The 20,662-nt window shown below is 42.0% G+C and overlaps 1 protein-coding gene across 22 annotated transcripts in view; it reads left to right on the top strand.

Annotated features, from left to right (window-relative positions):
* Positions 1–20,662, top strand: part of LOC147018716 (uncharacterized) — a 457,423-nt gene that overhangs the window by 288,623 nt on the left and 148,138 nt on the right. For all 22 annotated transcript variants that reach the window (XR_015062500.1, XM_085898687.1, XM_085898685.1 and 19 more), the window contains 4 exons: positions 1,494–1,638; positions 8,254–8,365; positions 9,567–9,688; positions 11,400–11,624. Coding sequence is in view for 21 of the 22 variants with exons in the window: in XM_085898687.1 (XP_085754813.1) it covers positions 1,494–1,638; positions 8,254–8,365; positions 9,567–9,688; positions 11,400–11,624 (604 nt within the window). In the remaining variant the exon portion in view is untranslated. The remainder of the gene's footprint in view (positions 1–1,493; positions 1,639–8,253; positions 8,366–9,566; positions 9,689–11,399; positions 11,625–20,662) is intronic.

Genomic DNA, 20,662 nt, shown 5'->3' with positions numbered 1-20,662 from the left:
ATATGGGTCAGAATTGGGAATGATGTCAGATGGTGGTGCAGTACTTGCTTGACATCCAGGAGGGAAGGGTGAGGCAGAACAGTCTCTAGAAGATATCGTGAAGAGCATTACTCCATTAAGCGGTGGCCAAAGGCTTTATAGACTGTAATTTTTCAAGGAAAGCCTTGATTCGATGGAGGATTCACAGTCTGTGGCTGGCTTTGGAAACCGGCTTGTAATGTGGTCAGCCCAGGAAATGTTGTGGCTGCTGGTGAGGCCTAGAAGTTCAAGAGACTGAACCTCATCCAGTGGACGACCAAGGAACTAGATAGGTGGGATTACCTGGCTATCATTCTGAAGCTACAGGATGAGATTGCGGGATTTTCCATGATTGAAGAACTTGTTACATTTATCAGACCGTAGTCTAATCATTTCCAGGAGCCTGGTGTGGCTTAGTGGTTAAGGCGGTGGCTTGGGATCCTTGGGGTTCTGAGTTCGAGCCCTGTTGGCTGCTGAGTTAGCATCAGGGGGGTTGACTCAGCCTGTCATCCTTCCAAAGGTCGGAAAAATGAGCAGCAGTATACTGGTAATTATCCCTGCAGGGTCGAAGGCGACTAGAGGGTTGGCATCAGGAAGGGCATCCGACCGTAAAAACATTGCCACAAGAAAGGGTACCATGATTGGAGCCCGCAAAAAGCTGACCCCTGCTCAGGGATAAAGGCTTTCAAATGGTGTGATGATGATGATGAGTCTAATCATTTCCAGATCAGCAAATAGATATAGCTGCTGTCTGCCTCCTCCTCAAAGAGAAAAATAAGTTGGCAACATTTCTGTGATATAGTATATGTATCAATGATCTGAACTTTAACAGTGAAGAGAGCTTGGGTACTTTACTCCACAATGTGGAATTTTCTACCAAATGGAAGAGAAGGTTTTCCAGACCATTGGAGAGGTCATTAGTATCGATTCAGAACAAGACTGAGCTGAAAAACACTGCATTGGGATCAAAAGCAGGAGGCTAGATTCTGTTGAATAGCTGAGATATATCCAGGTGGTCTTAACCTCTTGTTTTTTTTTATTGAGGGCTTTCAACCATTGCTGAGAGAGTAGCAGAAGCATATCCAGAGTTGAGTGACTGGGACAGAATCCAAAATGAAAATTGTTCGTAAATTGTATAACTGCCTATATTGCTTAATGGTGCATTTTTCTCCATGAGGGTGCAAAGTGTAAAATTCAATAACAACCAGATATAGTAATTACTATTTTTGAAATTTGAGTTTAGTTTATCCTTAGTGTAGTAAACAAAGTTTTATGAAACCTTCATGGTATAGATCTTTCTGTACATCCTACAAGCAAATTTACTCAGCTATTTCAGCCGCAAGTAGTTATTTAGTTGCAGTTTAACAGAATTGTGTATCGTAATCATTTGTAAGCAATGGCCTGTGTGTTATGTGCTTGGATTTCTGTTTAGGGTATAGAGTGTATGGTGAGTCGCATGCTCTATCTGGGAACAGGTGAGGATGCACTTGAGGGAGATAGTGGGGCCTATCTGAGAGCTGAAGACCTCAGGGAGCTAGGTGATGACTCACTGCCCAGTAGCCAGTTCCTGGATGGTGGAGCTGCTTACGGGACTGGCATATGGCCCACACGCTCAGGGAGGTATGAGTAACTGGGATTTATTGAGTCACTTTTTCATAGTTTTGTGAATGACAATGTTGCACCAAATTGATACTAATAGTTATTCAAGCATATACAGAAATGTGAAATAGTACATGATGAAAAACTCTCAAAATCAAAAGAGGGCTGACATGATGGCCTAGAGGTACACATAGGAACCTCTTAACTGTCTAGGCTGAGTTTATTTCCTGACCCCGCTAAAAACGGCCATCCCGGTGCTTCACAGACATGGTGATTCATCAATGTGTGTGCCTTCCTTCAGATGGATGTTAAACGTGTGTCCCATATACCAGCATTCATTGGTGAATGTTAAAGATTCCATGGTGTCCTTTGTGAAGGGTAGGTTAGCTATCATCGGAACCATGACCAAATTGCTGCCCAAACCAGCAGAGGGCATTGCATCAGCACCCTAAGCCAATGATGCTTCCCCACGGCCTTGCGCTGCATACGAGCGAAGAAAAAGAAGAATCAAAAGAGCAATTTTAAAAGTAATTCTGACTCGTATGACTTTACGCCTTTGTATCACAGCCTTGAGAGACTGAATTAAAATGGAATCATTGATTTTAGGCAAACAAACAAGAGTTTTATTGAAACTAATGCAGAGGTTCCAAATAAATCAACTCTTTTGCAATAACACAGTGGATAAGCAGCAAGAAAATTATCTTATATGCCAGTCATAATGAAAGTCGTCAAAGCCTTTATTATTGCATTTAATATCTATCTCAACAAATGGAAAAAGAGGATTGATATATGTCGTGTTTGGTTATATTGTCCACAACGTATTTGGGGCATTCACCAATTCCCTAAGATGCACAGACACCTACGTTTTGGGGGAGATTTCTCAATATATAAGTCGGTCCATAACATTAGTAATGAAATTTTCATTACAGTTAAGAATATTGAAAGATGTATTTTAAAATAAAAATAAACTTCTGGACAATACGGAGTATCTCCTTCCTTGGACTTTTTAAAGGCCCCTTTAGTGGGGCAACTTAGCATAACAATTGTGCATTTTATGAGGAAAGCACCAAATTTGGCACACTAGGAGCCTAACATATTATGAACAGATTTGGATATTGGGCCATCTCAAAATTTTTGATGTCAGTGGAAAATGGCTGCCACAGCCATCAGCGGCTGAATTTGAGATGTCCCAATATCCAAATCTGTTCATAATATGATGGGCTACTAGTGTGCCAAATTTGGTGCTTTCCTCACAAAATGCACAATTGTTATGCTATATTTAGCTAAGTTGCCCCACTACTTGTTATTCAGTAAATGCAATAAAATGTCTTGTTGATTAAAATTATTGTTCCACGTGTTTGTAGTTTTTTGCACAGATTTACTCTTGATAAGCTAACTGGCATCTACAAAATAAAGCCCTAAGCTGGTTTAATCCATGCAAAAGACTTTTGCTACACTATGAGCACTTTTTCAGTTATAACTTATTTAATAACTGTCTTCTGATGTCATAGTGTTGCGATTCATCTTTTTTCCATAATTTCTGTGCTTTTTAAATTTGTCGACCAAGAAATCTGGTGGATCAGTTTCATTCAACTTGCTTTGCTTTTGCTTTGAAATATAATACTGGAATCCACATTTTCTTTATGAACAAGTTCAGAACTTTTCAATGCTAGGACCACATGGGGCTGGAACCTGTAACTATGTCTCCATAAGCATGGCAGAAGCTCACACCTGAATCTAATTATATTATCTCTTTATGGTGCATTATAATCACAGCTACATAAAGAAGGCATTTGCTGATGTGATTGCTAATTCCTTGTGAACAGATTGTCACGAACAGCACCTTGATACTATTGTGTTAGGTGACATAGTCATTGATACTATTGTATCAAGAAGTCGGTATACTTCTTACTGTATGTATGGATGGCCCAGACACTCCATTAGCTCATTACAACATATATCCTCAACAACATCAACCAAGATAAAACTTATAAACCTATAAATTACCTACCAGTCTTCTGCGAAGATTCCCCATCCAATAACACTCATTAAACTTTGAGACATCGTCGCTGAACAAGAAAAATGAGAGCTCGAAAAGTGCCCATTTGTCATTCTTCTTTTTCTTTTCTGACAGCCTAACTCAAAATTAGTTTAAGCTACGAACTTGGTTTAAACACCAATCTCCTGCATTTTGTAGTGGCAAGGTGTAAACTGATCGAAATTTTAATAGTGTTGTGGTTCTGCGAAACCAGCACTTCCCCGAGGCAATGGCACACAACAAATAGCGATTCCCGAGACAGTCATTTCATTAGTATTCATTTCAGATAGCCTGCCCATTACATGTTTATGGGACAATATGCATTGGGAGGGCTTTAGGTAGTGGTTTTTTTCCATTCCACACCCACCTTTCATTCTTTACATTATTTTGCTTTGCTGTACACAACCGTCCTTCATGCAAACCATGCGTGCATGCAAACCAAGGACCACAGTATCAGGAGCAAGTCATTTGCCCTGGCACAAAAGGTAGAACCCAACAACCTTTTGGTTGTTGCTGTGATTGAGCCCTATTTTTGGGGTCTGCCAAGATCACTTCCCTTTCAGGTAACTATCTGTCAGGGTTGCTGTTGGCTTTCAGGACACTTTGAAGTCTTCTTTGGCAGGTGTGAGAGTTAATTTCAAACCTGTATTTCCCATTAGGCAGGCACTGATCGAGGTCAAGGATAAGTTTCCCAGGAATGACCAGGCAGGTGGGGCATACACGGTTTCCTTTAGTTGTGGAGTGGAATATGTTGGAGAGACAGTTAAGATCCTTAGGTAAACACATCACTGAACATCACAAGGCCTTCAAATGAACTATCATTGGAGGTCTGTCGTTGCCAAACATGAGCTGAAGGCTGGCCATGTTCCCCTATGGGACAGTGTCAGTATTTTGGATCCAACCCCAAATAAAGCTTGAATATGGATTTTGGAGGCATGGTATGTGGAGGAAACTGTTACATTGCTCACAGATGTGGTTGTGGATTTGCCTCTGACATTTGTTCCACTCATGCATAAGTTTATTAATGAACAGGAAACAAACATTATAAGTATATGTGGAAAAATTACACACCCAGACTGGGAATCGAACCCAGTTCGTCTGGTGAACTGTACCAGTGTTCTGCCATTTGAGCTATCTGAGCAACCCTTCAGCTGACCACGCAATTCTTTCACATATTGAAATGCCACTCTCTTTCCCCGTCCCCATCCCACCTGTACACACACACACACACACACACACACACACACACACACACACACACACACACACACACACACACACACACACACACACACACACACACACACACACACACACACACACACACACCCCTGTCCACCCCGCGACATGAGCTGCCAGGTTGTTTGATTCCATGTGATAATTAATGGTTGAAAGTCCCGAGTTTGAGTTTTTTTGGACATGGCTTTGAATGGTGTGTCCGGTTCAGGTTGATGAAGGGGGTTTAGAATTATTTTCTTCATTCTTGAAAAAGGTCAGCGGAGGCACATCTTATTGTGTGTTTCTGCCTGAAACATGGAGTCATTCTTTGTTCAATTAAAGTTTCATATTTATTTACTAATTTAAATAATTGATCGGAAACTACTTACTTTCTGTATTCACCCAATCCCCCCCCCCACCTCCCCTTTCCAGGGTCAATGTTATTGACACAACTACCTCGCAGATTGCACATAAAAGCTCACCAAAGTTTCTCCCAATGACATGGAAACACTGCCGATCAAATGCAAATTTCAGTTGTTGGGGCTGATACAGATCTTACTGGAGTTATGAAACAACTATTGAGCATATTTCAAAACTAATTTTACTATCCTTTACTTCTGATGGAATTATTTTCTAATCACCTTATTTTCAACCCTTTTGTTTCCCTGCTTTGTCTGCTCTTGGCTAGTACTGTGACAAGGTAAGTAAGTGGGGCGTCAGGTGCCCAACATACATTGTTACTCCAACTCTCATCCTTGAGCACTGCACCCATTGATACAACAAAACAGTGTTTTGTTTTATCGCCGTTCTATTCCTAGTCTGATGTAACTGTGCATTTAATCTCAGTAATAATACGCTTGCAAGTCTGTCTGTCGAGCTGTCCCTGTTTCACACATCGCGCGAGATGACGGAATGTCACGAGGTTGTGAATTAAACGTTGTTTCCTCGTTGGTTCATTTTAACGTTGTGAGTGTATATATATATATATATATATATATATATATATATATATATATATATATATATATATATATATATATATATATATATATATATATATATATATATATATGGGATGCAGAGTCCATAAAGGCCTTGTGCATCTTTGAACTTTACACATCATGAGGAAGATAATTTATTTAGGATAATTTATTGACACAATTAGGATGCTCACAATCACTTTATTAACACATTTAGGATACTTAGAATCACATGAGAGTGGCAATTCCATGGAATTTTGGCAGGATATACTGTATTTGTGACATTGTGAATTGGACTTTGTTTCAACTGTCACTTAATGCCTAGCACCATTTTCATGAGGCAATGAAGAAATATGTAACTAGCAGGGACCTGTGGAACATCCATGGATCAACCCCCCCCTCCAACAACAACTCCTAAACCTCCCCTTCCTAACTGTCCCACTGCTCTCCCCCCACACTCGATTCCCATCCTTTCTCCCTCTCACCTCTACAAAAGCAAAAGGGCATTCTCACTTCGATCATGACATATTTAATATCGTGTCATCATAATCACTGAGTGTGAAGTTGTCTAACTTGGAACCTCCTGATCATTACTCGTCAAATAAACAACTATTCTAGTATTTTGGTGTATTTTGTGTCGCTGACAATCTCTCGAATTGTGTTTTGACCACATTTGGTAAAAAATAAATAAATGAAATAAAACCCACTTTCGATTCCCACCAACCTGCTTTTCATCGCCTTCAACTTGCCACGTATGTTTATTTACTTCACACGTGTGAATTACATGTCCATGCACATGTGAAATAGTTTTTTTATTTTAATCCTGTATTTGCACATGATTCAGCCTTAAAAACTCGTGCGCAAACCAAACCTTTTTTTTTAATTAAAAACTTCAACTATTAATCATGACTATTTTATTTCCTCTGCATTGGTTGTAATCAAAACGTACCTTTATTTTATGATCGAAGATGCGTTGAGTCTTCAAATGTACACCAGAGGCATGAAGCCTGTGGCCTATAAGTAGCAACCAAAATGGCGATTGTCAGGTTACAACTGTGGGTGGAGTCGGGCCAGCTGTCCAACCAATTGTCGGAAAGAGAAAAACATATGGACAAGACGGTAGGCGACATGGCTGCTCGCTCTAGGTGGAAAGCTGGCCGATGCGACTAGCCGATATTCATGTACATGCTATCAATCAATTTAGCACAATAAATATGATTATCACAGCCCTCTTAGTTTGCGCCCAGAAACCCGCCTTGTGAAATTTCAGGCATGTTTCCAAAGAGACTCTAACAAATGGCAGCCCTGGTAATTCCATTTATCTATTGGCGAAAGATTTTATATGATGCTGTAAGACATTCTCCTTGGGCACAAAAAAAACAGGTCCCTCGGAGGTCCAGTTTCAGAGGTATTGATTTTTTTTGTTTAGTCCACAATAAGTGTATGATGTACGATAAAGTATTTTAGCTGTTGCTAAGCAATGGAGGTGTGCATAGCAACCATTCATTTTTGTGTACATGCTAGCCACATTGTACACATTTCACCCAAGTTTCATCAAAATCAGACTCTTTCTCTTAGAGATATTCGCAATCAACCGTTTCTGAAATGTTTGACATGTACTCGCTAAAAACCTATCTCCTCCTACAAATATTTTTTGTTAGGGCTGCAAATTGGCATGAAGGGAGCTAGATAGATTGCACACAGAACTCTAAGTTTCGATTTTTTTGATTTTTTTTGATTTTTTTTTGATTTTTTGACCACTTTAAAGGGCCGTTGCTATGCCGTTGCTAGGGCCCGGGGTCCCATATTCGAAAGCACACGATTCCCAGAAATATTGGTCCTACCTACCAAATTTCATTGGAATCAGTTGAGTGGTTTAGCCCCTAGGGTTGACCAAAGTTTCGTGGACAGACAGATGGAAATGTCCAGAATAAGGGTGCTCTAAGAGCAGCCAATACATCTGGCTACTTTAATATATCGATGATGTGAGAATCCCCTTTTGCTTTGAAGAATGGGAAGGTTGGGGAGAGGAGGACAGAGAGTTGGGGTGGGGGGGCAGAGAGTTGGAAGGGGGATTGAAACTTTGGGGGGGGTTGACTTGTGGTGGTAGAGGGATTTTGGGAATTGGGATTTGGGGGGTCGAGGACTTGAGTTTGGGTGGCGTCGGGGCAGGGTGGTTGAGGACCTGGCTTTGGGATAGGGTTGTAATCAAGTAACATATTTAGGGAGCACATAGCTAGATAATTAATATTCAATTCAAATGTTATTTAACTGTTCTTTGCATAATATCATGAAAGACACATTTTACATGATGTGGAATTTTCACGGGTACTTTGTAATGTCTGTTGTGCAGATCAAAGAAAAGGATCTTTGTCCGTTTACACTCTCTTTACCTCCCAGCCTAAGGTCCTTCCTGTCAGAACGGTCATGCTCTCTTGCACGAGGTCCAAGTTCTCAAGAACCTACACTCATAGAAGAATTTGCACACATCGTGGCAGCTCCTTTCTCCCAGGTTAGTGGACAATCCACACACTGAATCAAGTGTGTCTATTCAGTGCATGGAATCTGGCATTGACTCACTCCACCAAACAAAATCCAGCAGAAGGAATCCAGAAATATATATATATATATATATATATATATATATATATATATATATATATATATATATATATATATATATTTATATATATATATATATATATATATATATATATATATATATATATATATATATATATATATATATATATATATATATATATATATATATATATATATATATATATATTTATATATATATATATATATATATATATATTTTATATATATATATATATATATATATATATATATATATATTTTTTATATATATATATATATATATATATATATATATATATATATATATATATATATATATACACACACACACACACACACACACACACACACACACACACACACACACACACACACACATACACACACACATATTGGTAGAGCTGTCATTGAAAAATGCTGTCACCATTATTAAGTAATAACATCTATTAATTGCACCCCAATTTATTTTCCTGTTTTCCCATCTTGTTTTATTTTCTTGATTGGGTTTATCGGATATTTGCCACTGACCTGTCTAACCTCCGTGGGAAGCAAAGTAAGTTGATGTTCCTGGCATTACCTCTTCATCAGAGCAAGAGGGTCTCTTGCTCCGACAATAGGCTAACACACCTTTTAAATCTTGTTCAAACTGTCTGGTGACACAGTCCGATACGAGGCTCGACAAACTCTCCTAATCCTTTGACATAGCTCGGCTGTATTTGATTCCTAGACCAACTGCAAACTGCTATTATTTTGTTTGGCAGGCAGAGCATTTCATTAATTAGTTGACACTCCGTTGAAGGGGACATTAAGTTAACTGTTTCATCTGCCAGCTTTTGTAGGTGGATGTTACAGAACCTGCAGTACTTTTCTGCTTCTTCTTCCAATGTAGTGCATAGATCTCCAAAGAGTATTATCACACTTTCAAAAAAGGCAGTCAATTGTATAGCAGTTCCATGGCCAAGTTCTAAATTCATGCTCCATAAATGAGGGGGTGGGGGGGGGCACAATAGCAACGGCATAATCACCCCATGAGCGACGATTCAAAACATACAGCCAGGTGCTGAATATGCATGAATGAATTCATTTGGATCTGTTTTTTTCCAACCCAGCATCTTGCAGTCCCTAAAGAAGAGGAAAAGGAGGAAGAGGTATCGGAAAGTCGAACCAGAGTGAGCTACAGTAGCGAGCTCATGGATAATGTTGCAATGCCATCCAGCACAATTCATTCAGGGTATGACATCAAACCTTCATCAGTAAGGAAATGCTGTAAATTAGTCACTATTATTCATTTACTAGTATAATGGATCATTAAGTAGTCGTTATCTTTTACTGACCCCAAGACGACAAGAGCCACCAATTTCAGCCACCAATGTTTATCCAGAAAGTCAGATACATCCACCACCACTTTAGTTAGCAAAAATTGAAGTTGTGTCGAAAATGGAGTAGGATGATTGTTAAAATCTTTGATTTGAGTTTGCTATCACCAATACAAATTTAAATTTATTGTATTACTTGTTTTTTTCAGACACCGGCACTTCATTTTAATAAAATTATTGATAGAGTCAGTTAGTTTAACCCTTTGAACCCTGAGCTTCCTGGAGAAAAATCCGGCCGCTCGGGTATATGGATGTTTGAATAGTGGATGCTAATATGACCGCTCGGGTTCAAGGGGTTAAGAATTAGAGAGCCAAAAAATACAGAGCTCCATCACGGTAAATTGATGAGAAATAAAAATAGGACCTGTAACTTATGTGACCTAATGTTGTAACCAAAATTTGGTCGCATTCTGACTGGTGGGTCTGGAAAGAAAGGTTTTTGAAGGAATTTGCATGATTTTCCCAAATATTTATTAACTCTGCCATTTTGACACACTTCTGGTCATGTGATCAGCATAACCCCCAGAACATCACAACCCTGTCCTAATGTTGGAACCCAAATTTGGTAGCATTCTGACTGGTGGGTCTGGAGAAGAAGATTTTTGAAGGAATTTACCCGATTTCTCCAAAAATTGACTCAGTTGGCCATTGTGACGCACTTCCTATCACGTGATCAGCATAACTTTGGCAATTTAACATTCCTACCTTGGCCTAATGTTGTAACTCAAATTTCATAGCATTTTGACTGGTGGATCAGGAAAAGAAGAATTTGAAAGGAATTTGTGTGACTGCCATTTTGACACACTTCTAGTCATGTGACCAGCATGGCCTCCACAATTTAACATCAGGACTGTGTCCTAATGTTGCAACCCAAATTTGGTCGCATTCTGATTGGTGGTTCTGGAGAAGAAGATTTTTGAAGGAATTTACGTGATTTTTCCCAAAAATTGACCAAGTCGGCCATTTTGACGCACTTCTGGTCAAGTGATAAGCATGACCTCCACAATTTAACATCCCTACCCTGTCCTAATGTTGCAATACAAATTTGGGAGCATTTTGACTGGTGGGTCTAGAGAAGAAGCCGCATGAATAAATTTATTAAGTTGGCCATTTTGACCTACTTTAATGTCAGGACTGGAACAAGCTTTGCAATCCCTGTTTCCAGTCAAGAGAGTAACGTTGCTGCCACATTCAGCCTGATCGGCCTGGCAGTTTGGCCAGAGAAGTCAAAATAGGAGATGGATGGACGGTATGCGATGACAATACCTTATCTGGAATTTAGATTCCAGACAAGCTAATAATTTAGATATACTGTGTGCTAAATTCAGCATTAAACTAACTTGGCTACTTACAAGTTATGTTCTACTGGAATGCTTTAAGATGAGTGTTACTAAATGTCAAAGCATATTGCCTCCCTTCTCTCCTCTCTTCTTTCATCACTCTTCTTTCCCTTCTTTCTTCTCTCTCTCTCTCTCTCTCTCTCTCTCTCTCTCTCTCTCTCTCTCTCTCTCTCTCTCTCTCTGCATCTTTCTTTTTCTCCCATTCTGTTATTTTCTTGTTTTCCAGCTTTCTTGTGAGTTTCATGGTGGATGCACGTGGGGGGTCTATGCGTGGCTGTCGTCACCATGGTCTCCGCATCGTGATACCACCACGACAATGTCCTGCCCCCACACGAATTACTTGCAGGCTGGTGAAGCGACATCGCCTTGCCACCTTACCTCCCCTTGTTGAGGCTGAGGGTCAAGCCAGTCGTGTGCTGGAGGTCGGGCCTGCTGGTGGTCAGTTTCTTGGGTGAGAAATGAGCACATCACCAACCTGGCGAGTTACAGTTGTCATCAGTTTCATTACATCAGCCATTTGGTTTTGATCACATGATTAGATTCACACAGCCACTATATTTGTCATAACATGAAAATTGACTTCTTATCAACAACATGTGACACTAATTTTCTTCCACGTCCTATCATTACTACCTTGTATTCGTGAAGGTGAATGTAATATAAATATGTTGCAAACATCCACTACAAGCCTTTACGAGGGGTTAGACATTCCATTGCTTCCAATGTTATTTATTTGTTTTCTCAGTGCATAGAAGTGCATTCAGTACATGTCTTTTGTGTTGACTATTTTAGAGCATTTAGACTTGGTAGCATAATGGTTAGTGTCTGCTTCGAGTCAACGTGGTCAGTGGTTCAAATCCTGGCCGAGTCATACCAAAGACTTAATTTTTTTAAATGGTACATGCTGTTTCTTTGCTTGATATTCAGCATTTAAAAGGATAGAGTATGGACAAACAATGCTGGGAAGGAAATTGCAAACCACCCAGTTTCACCCTTGCCAAGAAACTGCTGTGGCAATACCAACACTGTGAAAAGTATGGTAAATTTTTTTATAATGGAAAAGATGCAGGTTATTTCCTCCATCTTGGCCTCACACTGGACAAAAAGAACCACTCTTTATTTATTCAGCTACAAGGAGAGACGCTGGGGGAAGAGGCTCGACAGAGAGGAAAACACTTACCTCTCTCTTTGCCCCATTACAGTGATCAGGAACAAAGCATTTTTGGCTTGCACAAACAAGGAGTTGGGGAAGCAAAAGTCTTGAAGTGGGGGAATCTCGGATTACGTCGGCAAGTAAAGACGTCGATATCTTTGTCCCTTTGCGATTATCTAAGGTTAACGAGTGCGGGAACGACCTGCTCAAAGCAGACAACAAGGTCTCTGGAATCCAGTGCAGATCCCAGAGAGATCCTCAGCAGGAGCTATCCGCCACATTCATTTTGCTGAGAACAGGGTACATTCTGCATGTGGCATCTCAATCATGGTTATCCTGCTCTGGGCTGTGCAAGAGACGATGCATGAGCCTTCTTCGAGCTACTTGGCCTCTGTGTGTTGCACGCTATAGGGTGTGCTCTTTGATACACTCCTATATGGTGTTTCCTACTCTAAACAAGACCAAGGTTGTCCCCACATCTATAAAGAGAACAGTACAGCAACTTCTTCAAATTCCATGGCAAGCGAAAGGAAGACTTCGGAGAAGGTTCCCTTTGTGTGTGTTCTGAACTCGTGTGGGGCACCCGTGGGAAAACCACGGGCATAGAAATGTGTGACATTTGGACATCTTGAATTAGGTGCGTAGAATCTTCCAAAATGGGTACTGGCAATTCATCAGATCCAGAAATAATGCATAATGTACACAATTTATTTGCTTCACATCACATGTGAATACATCATTTGTGAATACATTTCCATGCACATGTGAAATGCAGTTCGTTTATAAATCCCAGACATCTGAAATGGCTGTGTTTGGACCAAAGCCGAATTGCAACTTCGGATATTGTCTCGGAAGTCGTGATATTTTCCATCATTACCTTGATAAAGTTGTTGCAGTCGAGCAGGTACAGCAAGTAGCGGAGGTAATTGGAATTTCCTCTTGGAGCAACAAAGTGTAAATCCATCCCCTTATCCTGTTGATTCATTTGTGAAATGTTTCACAGAACAGTACACGTAATGTGAGGTCATAGGACCGCAATTATGCTCTTGGACAATATTATCAGATACTTCAATTCATTACGGATGCTGTTGTATGTGTTTGCTCAGCACACATTCCCTCCAAAGTCTTCGTTGATCAGCATTCTCCTACCGCATTCTTTTAATTTCTGCATCTGTTCAAGTCTCTGTTGAAGATTATTATCTGTCTCATTCTCTCACCTCGTTCTTTTTATTGCTGCATCTGTGCAGGTCTCTGTTGAAGTTCATCAGCCGTCCCATTCTCCTTCATCATTCTTTTTCTTTCTGTTTCCCACGCAAGTCTATGATGACGTTCATCAGCTGTTTCATTCTGTTCCCTCATTGTTTTATTCATTTTGGAAATGGCAGTTCCAAATGCAACACGTCCCGTCCTCTGGTTTAACGTCCTTCCGACTGATTCCTCCGAGCCACTGGTGGCCCCTGGTGGCCGAAAGTGCGGCTCCTGATGTGCGGCCTATCAGAGACAAATGTGAAGACACCCCATCATAATCCGCCATAAATGCTATCAAATTGACCCAATGGTTTCAAATGAGTGTTGCAACGCAAAGCACAAAAGTAACATAACTACATCAGTAATGACAGGATTCAAACAATTACGCTTGCAGCCCAGTGAACCACAACAAAGAAGAGTATGTGGAAGCGGGACCTCATAGCAGACATTATGGAGTCATGCAGGTGGTGTGGCGGCTCTCACACTGATGTCGTATCGACAATTCGTAATTTAAACATCAATCGTACCTCCTGGCTATAATGGTGAGCATCGGCTGTTGATTATGGCTCACACGGTAAAACCGTATATATCTCATGAGGCCTCTGGATTTGAGATGACTCTTTGTTGGAGGACTTTGTGTCCATTGGAGATCGGGAGAGTGCTCATCATGCTCCACATATTTCGATATACCCGCCGATCACACCACATGCCTTCTGGTTGAATGGTTTGCATTAGCGGGAACATTCATCTGGGTGGCAGACTGATGGTTGTTCTTTGTAGAGTATGCAGTTTTACCGTGTGAGACAAAATCCATGGCCGATGCTCATCTCTCACCTCCATTACATGACCTCATCTCTCACCTCCATTACATGTAACATGACCTCCATTACAGCCAGGAGGTCCGATTGATATACACTACATGGCCAAAAGTATGCGGACACCCCTTCTAATTAGTGGATTCGGCTATTTCAGCCACACCCATTGCTGGCAGGTGTATAAAATCAAGCACACAGTCATGCAGTCTCCATAGACAAACATTGGCAGTAGAATGGGCCATAATGAAGAGTTCAGTGGCTTTCAACGTGGTACCCTCATAGTATAACACCTTTCCAACAAGTCACTTCACTAAATTTCTGCCCTGCTGGAGCCGCCCTGGTCAATTGCAAGTGCTGTTATTGTGAAGTGGAAAGTGCTCCGAGTAGCCGATGTCTAGAAGCAACAACAGCTCAGCCAAGAATGGAAGGCCACACAAACTCACAAAACGGGACTGCCAAGTGCTGAAGCACGTAGCGTGGAAAAATCGTCTGTCGTCGGTTGCAACACTCAGTACCGAGTTCCAAACTGACTCCGGAAACAACGTCAGCACAAGCACTGTTCGTCGAGAGCTTCATGAAATGGGTTTCCATGGCCGAACAGCCGCACACAAGCCTAAGATCACCATGTGCAATACCAAGCGTCGGTTGGAGTGGTGTAAAGCTCACTGCCATTGGAGTCTGGAGTGGAAACAGTGGATTGGAGTGGAAACAAGTTCTATGGAGTGATGAATTGCACTTCACCATCTGGCAGTCCAACGGACGAATCTGGTTTGGTGGATGCCAGGAGAACGCCACCTGCCTGAATGCATAGTGCCAACTGTAAAGTTTGGTGGAGGAGGAATAATGGAATGGGGCTGTTTTTCATGGTTTAGGCGAGGCCCCTTAGTTCCAGTGAAGGGAAATCTTAATGCTACAGCCTACAATGATATTCTCAATGATTCTGTGTTTCAAACTTTGTGGCAACAGTTTGGGGAAGGCCCTTTCCTGTTTCAGCATGACAATGCTCCCATGCACAAAGCGAGGTCCATACAGAAATGGTTTGTCAAGATCGGTGTGGAAGAACTTGACTGGCCTGCACAGAGCCCTGTCCTCAACCCCATCGAACACCTTTGGGATGAATTGGAACGCTCACTGCGAGCCAGACCTAATCACCCAACATCAGTGCCTGACCTCACTAATGCTCTTGTGGCTGAATGGAAGCAAATCCCCGCAGCAATGTTCCAACATGTAGTGGAAAGTCTTCCCAGAAGAGTGGAGGCTGTTATCCCAGCAAATGGGGACCAACTCCGTATTAATGCCCATGATTTTGGAATGAGATGTTGGACGAGAAGGTGTCCACATACTTTTGACCATGTAGTGTATGTTGTAAATGTGTGGAAGCAAACGAACCGCGCTTTCCCATTGTCTCTGGTCACTTACCTGCATTTGATTTTTTCATTTATTTATTCACTATTTATTTTTCTCTTATTTCTATTTTCATTTGCAGTTGCTTTCTGACGGTTCTGTAATTTTTCTGTGCCAATTACGGTTCTGTAATTTTTCTTGGTCTATCGGCTTTGATGTCCGTTGGCACAGAAAATTACCATGCTTCCCCATTGTCTTGGATCGCTCACCTGCATTTTTTCATTCATTTATGTTTTTATTTGTTGTCCAATTGATGTTGTCCAATGATACTGTCATTTTTTCCTGGTGTGCCGGTTTCGACGACCATCGGCACACAAAATTTCAGCTTTCTACATCACCCGAAAGGTACCGATCTTGAATATCAGTCAGTGAGTCAGTGAGTCAGTGCTAATAAAGAGCTTTTACATATATATATATATATATATATATATATATATATATATATACATATACTGTATATGTTGTATATGTTGTTCGTCTTTCGGCTGCTCCCTTTAGGGGTCGCCACAGTGGATCATCCGTTATGATCCGCATAGTGATTTGGCACATGTTTTACGCCGGATGCCCTTCCTGACGCAACCCTGGTCGCCTCTTACGATACTGGGATAAGGATTGGGTTTCGCCGTGATTCCGGGCTGCTCTACACCCTCTCATAGTGCGGCCCAACGCAGAGCCCCGTCCTCGAGCGATCCTCCGAGTAGCCGGGTTACAGGCGCACGCCACTGTGCCCGGTTACTGTATATACTGTATATATATATATATATATATATATATATATATATATATATATATATGTATTATTCTCAAGTTTACTGCTGCTTTATCGCGTTAATTACTGTAATTATGTTTGTACACTTTTTGGTGTTCACGTTTCTTACTGGGCCTCATCGGAACTGATTAAATTCCTTCTTTGGTTTTTCGCTCTTGATCTCTGCTGTTCACCCTTCTCCTTCACCCCAAAATTGTTTGATTAAACATTGTAGACATCTATTGCGTCCATCTTTGTGTATTTCAGTGATGTTAATTGTTAATCATGTGTGTGATATCATTCACGTACAACATGGTTGGTTCCTTCCTCTTTTTCCAACTTCTTAACTTCTTATTTTTACATATCAGGATAGCTAAAAGGTACAAGCACTCGCCTTTGAGGTGACGAGCTTGGCTTGAATATTGGCCCAGCTATAAGCTGTCACCCTATTTTACATTTCAGGGTGAGGCATAAATGTGTGCACCCTCCATCAGTAGGACGTTAAGCTGGAGAACCCACCTGCCACCAATGCTCGTGTGTGCATAAGTATGTGTATATATACTGTATATATATGTATGTGTGTATGTATATATATATATATATGTATGTGTGTATGTATATATATATATATATATATATATATATATATATATATATATATATATATATATATATATATATATATATATATATATATTATCCCTGTGTCGTAAGAGGCGACCAGGGTTGCATCAGGAAGGGCATTCGGCGTAAAACATGTGCCAAATCACTATGCGGATCATAGTGGCGTGCGCCTGTAATCCGGCTACTCGGAGGCTTGGGTTGGAGGATCGCTTGAGGACGAGCGCTCTGCGCTGGGCCGTGCTATGAGAGGGTGTAGAGCAGCCCGGAATCGTAGTGAAACCCAATTCTTATCCCTGTGTCGTAAGAGGCGACCAAGGTTGCGTCAGGAAGGGCATCCGGCGTAAAACCTGTGCCAAATCAGTATGTGGATCATAACGGATTATCCGCTGTGGCGACCCCTCATGGGAGCAGCCGAAAGAAGAAGAAGAAGATATATGTATATATATATATATATATATATATATATATATATATATATATATATATATATATATTTACGGCCTAGGATTTGGGGGTCGGCACGAGGGAAAACACTTGAGTCTCTCCCAAAGACACACCCAGTCCTGAGCCTGCCAACCACAGATAACTCCGCAGTCCAACAGGCTGTAGTTCTCACAGAGCCATAGCTGCTTGTCATAGACTACCGGCATCGCAGCGTTATGCGTCGATCTTTCCGTGATACCTTTCTTTTGGCAGGGCAACCTAACTGGATGCCATGCCCTTGGCACCACACCTAGTGATCTTCTATCCAGCAGAACAGATAGTTGCAGCACCAGCTAACAAAGCAAATCAGGTGAGGTACAACTTCCCGTCTCACTATACTTGTACACTGTGACCAATGAAGGAAAGGACAACCGAGACAGATTGGAAATAACAAGCAATTGTTTAAATGCGAGTATTTATAGTCAAGAAAGCAAAAGGCGGCACATAAGAGCAGTTTCAACGAACACATTTTCTTTCTTATTCAATCTTATTTACACAAGAGACATGGCCATCATTCAATCAAGGGAGAAGAAGAAAACAAGAAAAACTTGACAAGAAAAGAAAAGTACGGAGAAATAAAGGGTAGGGTCGATTCTTTTCTCCATCACCTCACACAGCCCAACCTCGCTGCACAAATCCAAATATACTAGAGAATGAGGGGCGGGAGAGGGGGTGGGAGATAGACAGGGGTGATGCGGTGCAATGGGACACACAGTCGTGTCCCTGAGGTATCCAGACGCAGCAGGCAAGTCTGCTCTTCGCAGGACAAGCTTTTAGGACAAGGACAAGCTTTGAGCTCCTTTCTGCTCCTCGGACATGGCTTTTTCCCACAAGGACGAGGACCAGCTCCGAGCTCCTTTCTCCGTGCAGGACGCAGCTTTCTCTCATCTTGTCTCTTGCACTGTCTTCTTCCTCTTCATACAGCTTTCTCCGTCTCGGCTTGTGCAAGCCTCCTTCTCATTGGTGCACATCTGATGAGGGTGGGTCCGTGACGCAGCTTGTGAAAAATGGCACTGCTTCCGAGGGAACTTTCAATGCAGTCCCAGCCGCACTCTTGGTTCAAGAAAGACACCGCAGGCACCATCCAGCCTCTCATTTGTGCACAACCCTTCTCCGTACACTCCACTGTAACCTGCTTGTGAGTTGTCCTGCACCCCACCATGTACGGGAAAAGCACCGCACATCGTGCCACGAACATGCATGTGAGAATGGGCACAGTCCCATGCAGTGAAGGTCATCCGATTGGCCCGAAGGATTCATGACCACAGATGGACCGAATGTGCCCAATTAAACAATGCATGAATGGAGTAGAAAGAGGGATGCAGCTGGACCGAGGGATGACCGAACGGCCGCCAGGCCAAAGGTAAGACCGATAGGGTGAAGGAGGGAATGTCAAAATGAGGTTTGTTGAACGGGATTATTAGTTGATTAAGAAAGGCAGAGGACGGAATGGACCGATGGCGTGAAGAAGGGATTGTTGAAAGGAGCAGGTGGCAGAGCGGTGAGTGGAATGTCTGTGTTATGTCCTCTGCGTCTGCTCTGGTTTTGTGTTTCAGGCTTGACCTTCACACCCGCAGGTGGGGGCTGTGGGTGATTGCATAATCCTTGATAGGCAGAACATGCAGGTCGACGTGATGGTTAATCGACCACGTGCCCGAAAGCAATACTTTTAGAATTCCCCTGCTGGCCTGGCCAGATGCCAAGACTTAAAAAAATTCCGTGTTTTCCCATGTGAAGGTGTGATGTAGGTTATGACAATGTGCTGCTACCAGCGAAAGCTTGTCTCTGCATGCCACAGCTTGCTGGTGCTGCATCAACCATGTTGTGAGTTGCTTGGATGTCTGGCCCACATAGTTGGCATCACGGTCTCAACAGGGGATTTCGTAGACCACGTTCATTTTGTCGAGTCTATTCACCCTGTCTTTGGGCCTAGATAGCTGCGCATGGAGTGTTTTCTGAGGTTTGTGTGCGACCCGGATTCTGAATAGTCGCAGCAAATGGTTGGCTATCTCTAAAGTATTGCCAATGTACGGTAATACTACTGTTTTGACCAGTTCCTCAGGTCATGATGTGGGTGCCCTCCTCTGGCGGCAAGACTGAATGAATGCTGCCAGGTAGTCATTGTTCTGCAGTAAGTGGGTGGTGTGTTCAATTTCAGTCTGTTGTGTGTCTTGCTCACTGCAGTGCGATTTGGCCTGGCCAAACAAGCTTCGTGCACAAGACCGTTTGTGCATAGTCGGGTGACCACTGTTGTAGTGAAGCACCTGGCCTGGATGTGTGGGTTCGCGGTACACCTGGGTGCTCAAGCGCCGGTCTGTTGCGTGTGTGACGCCCACATCCAGAAAAGCAATGAAGCCAGATTGTTTGAGTTAATGTGTGAACTGTATGGCAGATATGATGCTGTTCATGTGGGTTTGGAACCTGGTAAAGCTGTCTTTTGATGATGGTGAATGTGTCTTTCACATAGCGGAGCCAAAGTTTGGGCATGCTCTCACCCTGTAATGCCTGTTGCTCAAAGTGTTTCATAAATAACTCTGTGATCAAGGCTGATTTGGGAGATTCCATGGATGTGCCTTGGTGTTGGTGATAAATTTGACCACCAAAGCAGAAGTGTGTGGATGTGAGGAACAAATCCAACAGTGAAAGTAGCTGCGTTGGGCTTAGTCGGCTGTTGTCTGCCAGCTATTGGTCCACGGTGATGGCCGCTTCTAGAGTTCTCCTTGCTCGGTCAACAGGGATGCAGCTAAATAGGGCTGTGACATCAAAGGACACCATGATCTCATCATCTTCAATGCGGACATCTGTGATATGTGAGAGGAACTCCTCAGCGTTGCGGACCATGTGAGGTGAATCTGACACCAAATGCTTGAGTCAACGCAAGAGCCCTTCAGCAAGTTTGTCGGTGGGGGCTGCTCATAGGGCTACAATTGGTCGGAGTGGTATTCTGTCTTCGTGCACCTTGGGTAGGCCGTAGAACTTTGGTATCACGGAGTCCTCTGGCTGCATTGTCCGTT

This window comes from Eptatretus burgeri, chromosome 10 (genome assembly GCF_056783735.1).
Source record: "Eptatretus burgeri isolate ZD-2024b chromosome 10, Ebu_testis_v1, whole genome shotgun sequence".
NCBI lineage: Eukaryota > Metazoa > Chordata > Myxini > Myxiniformes > Myxinidae > Eptatretus > Eptatretus burgeri.
This window is presented reverse-complemented; position numbering and strand designations above follow the sequence as displayed.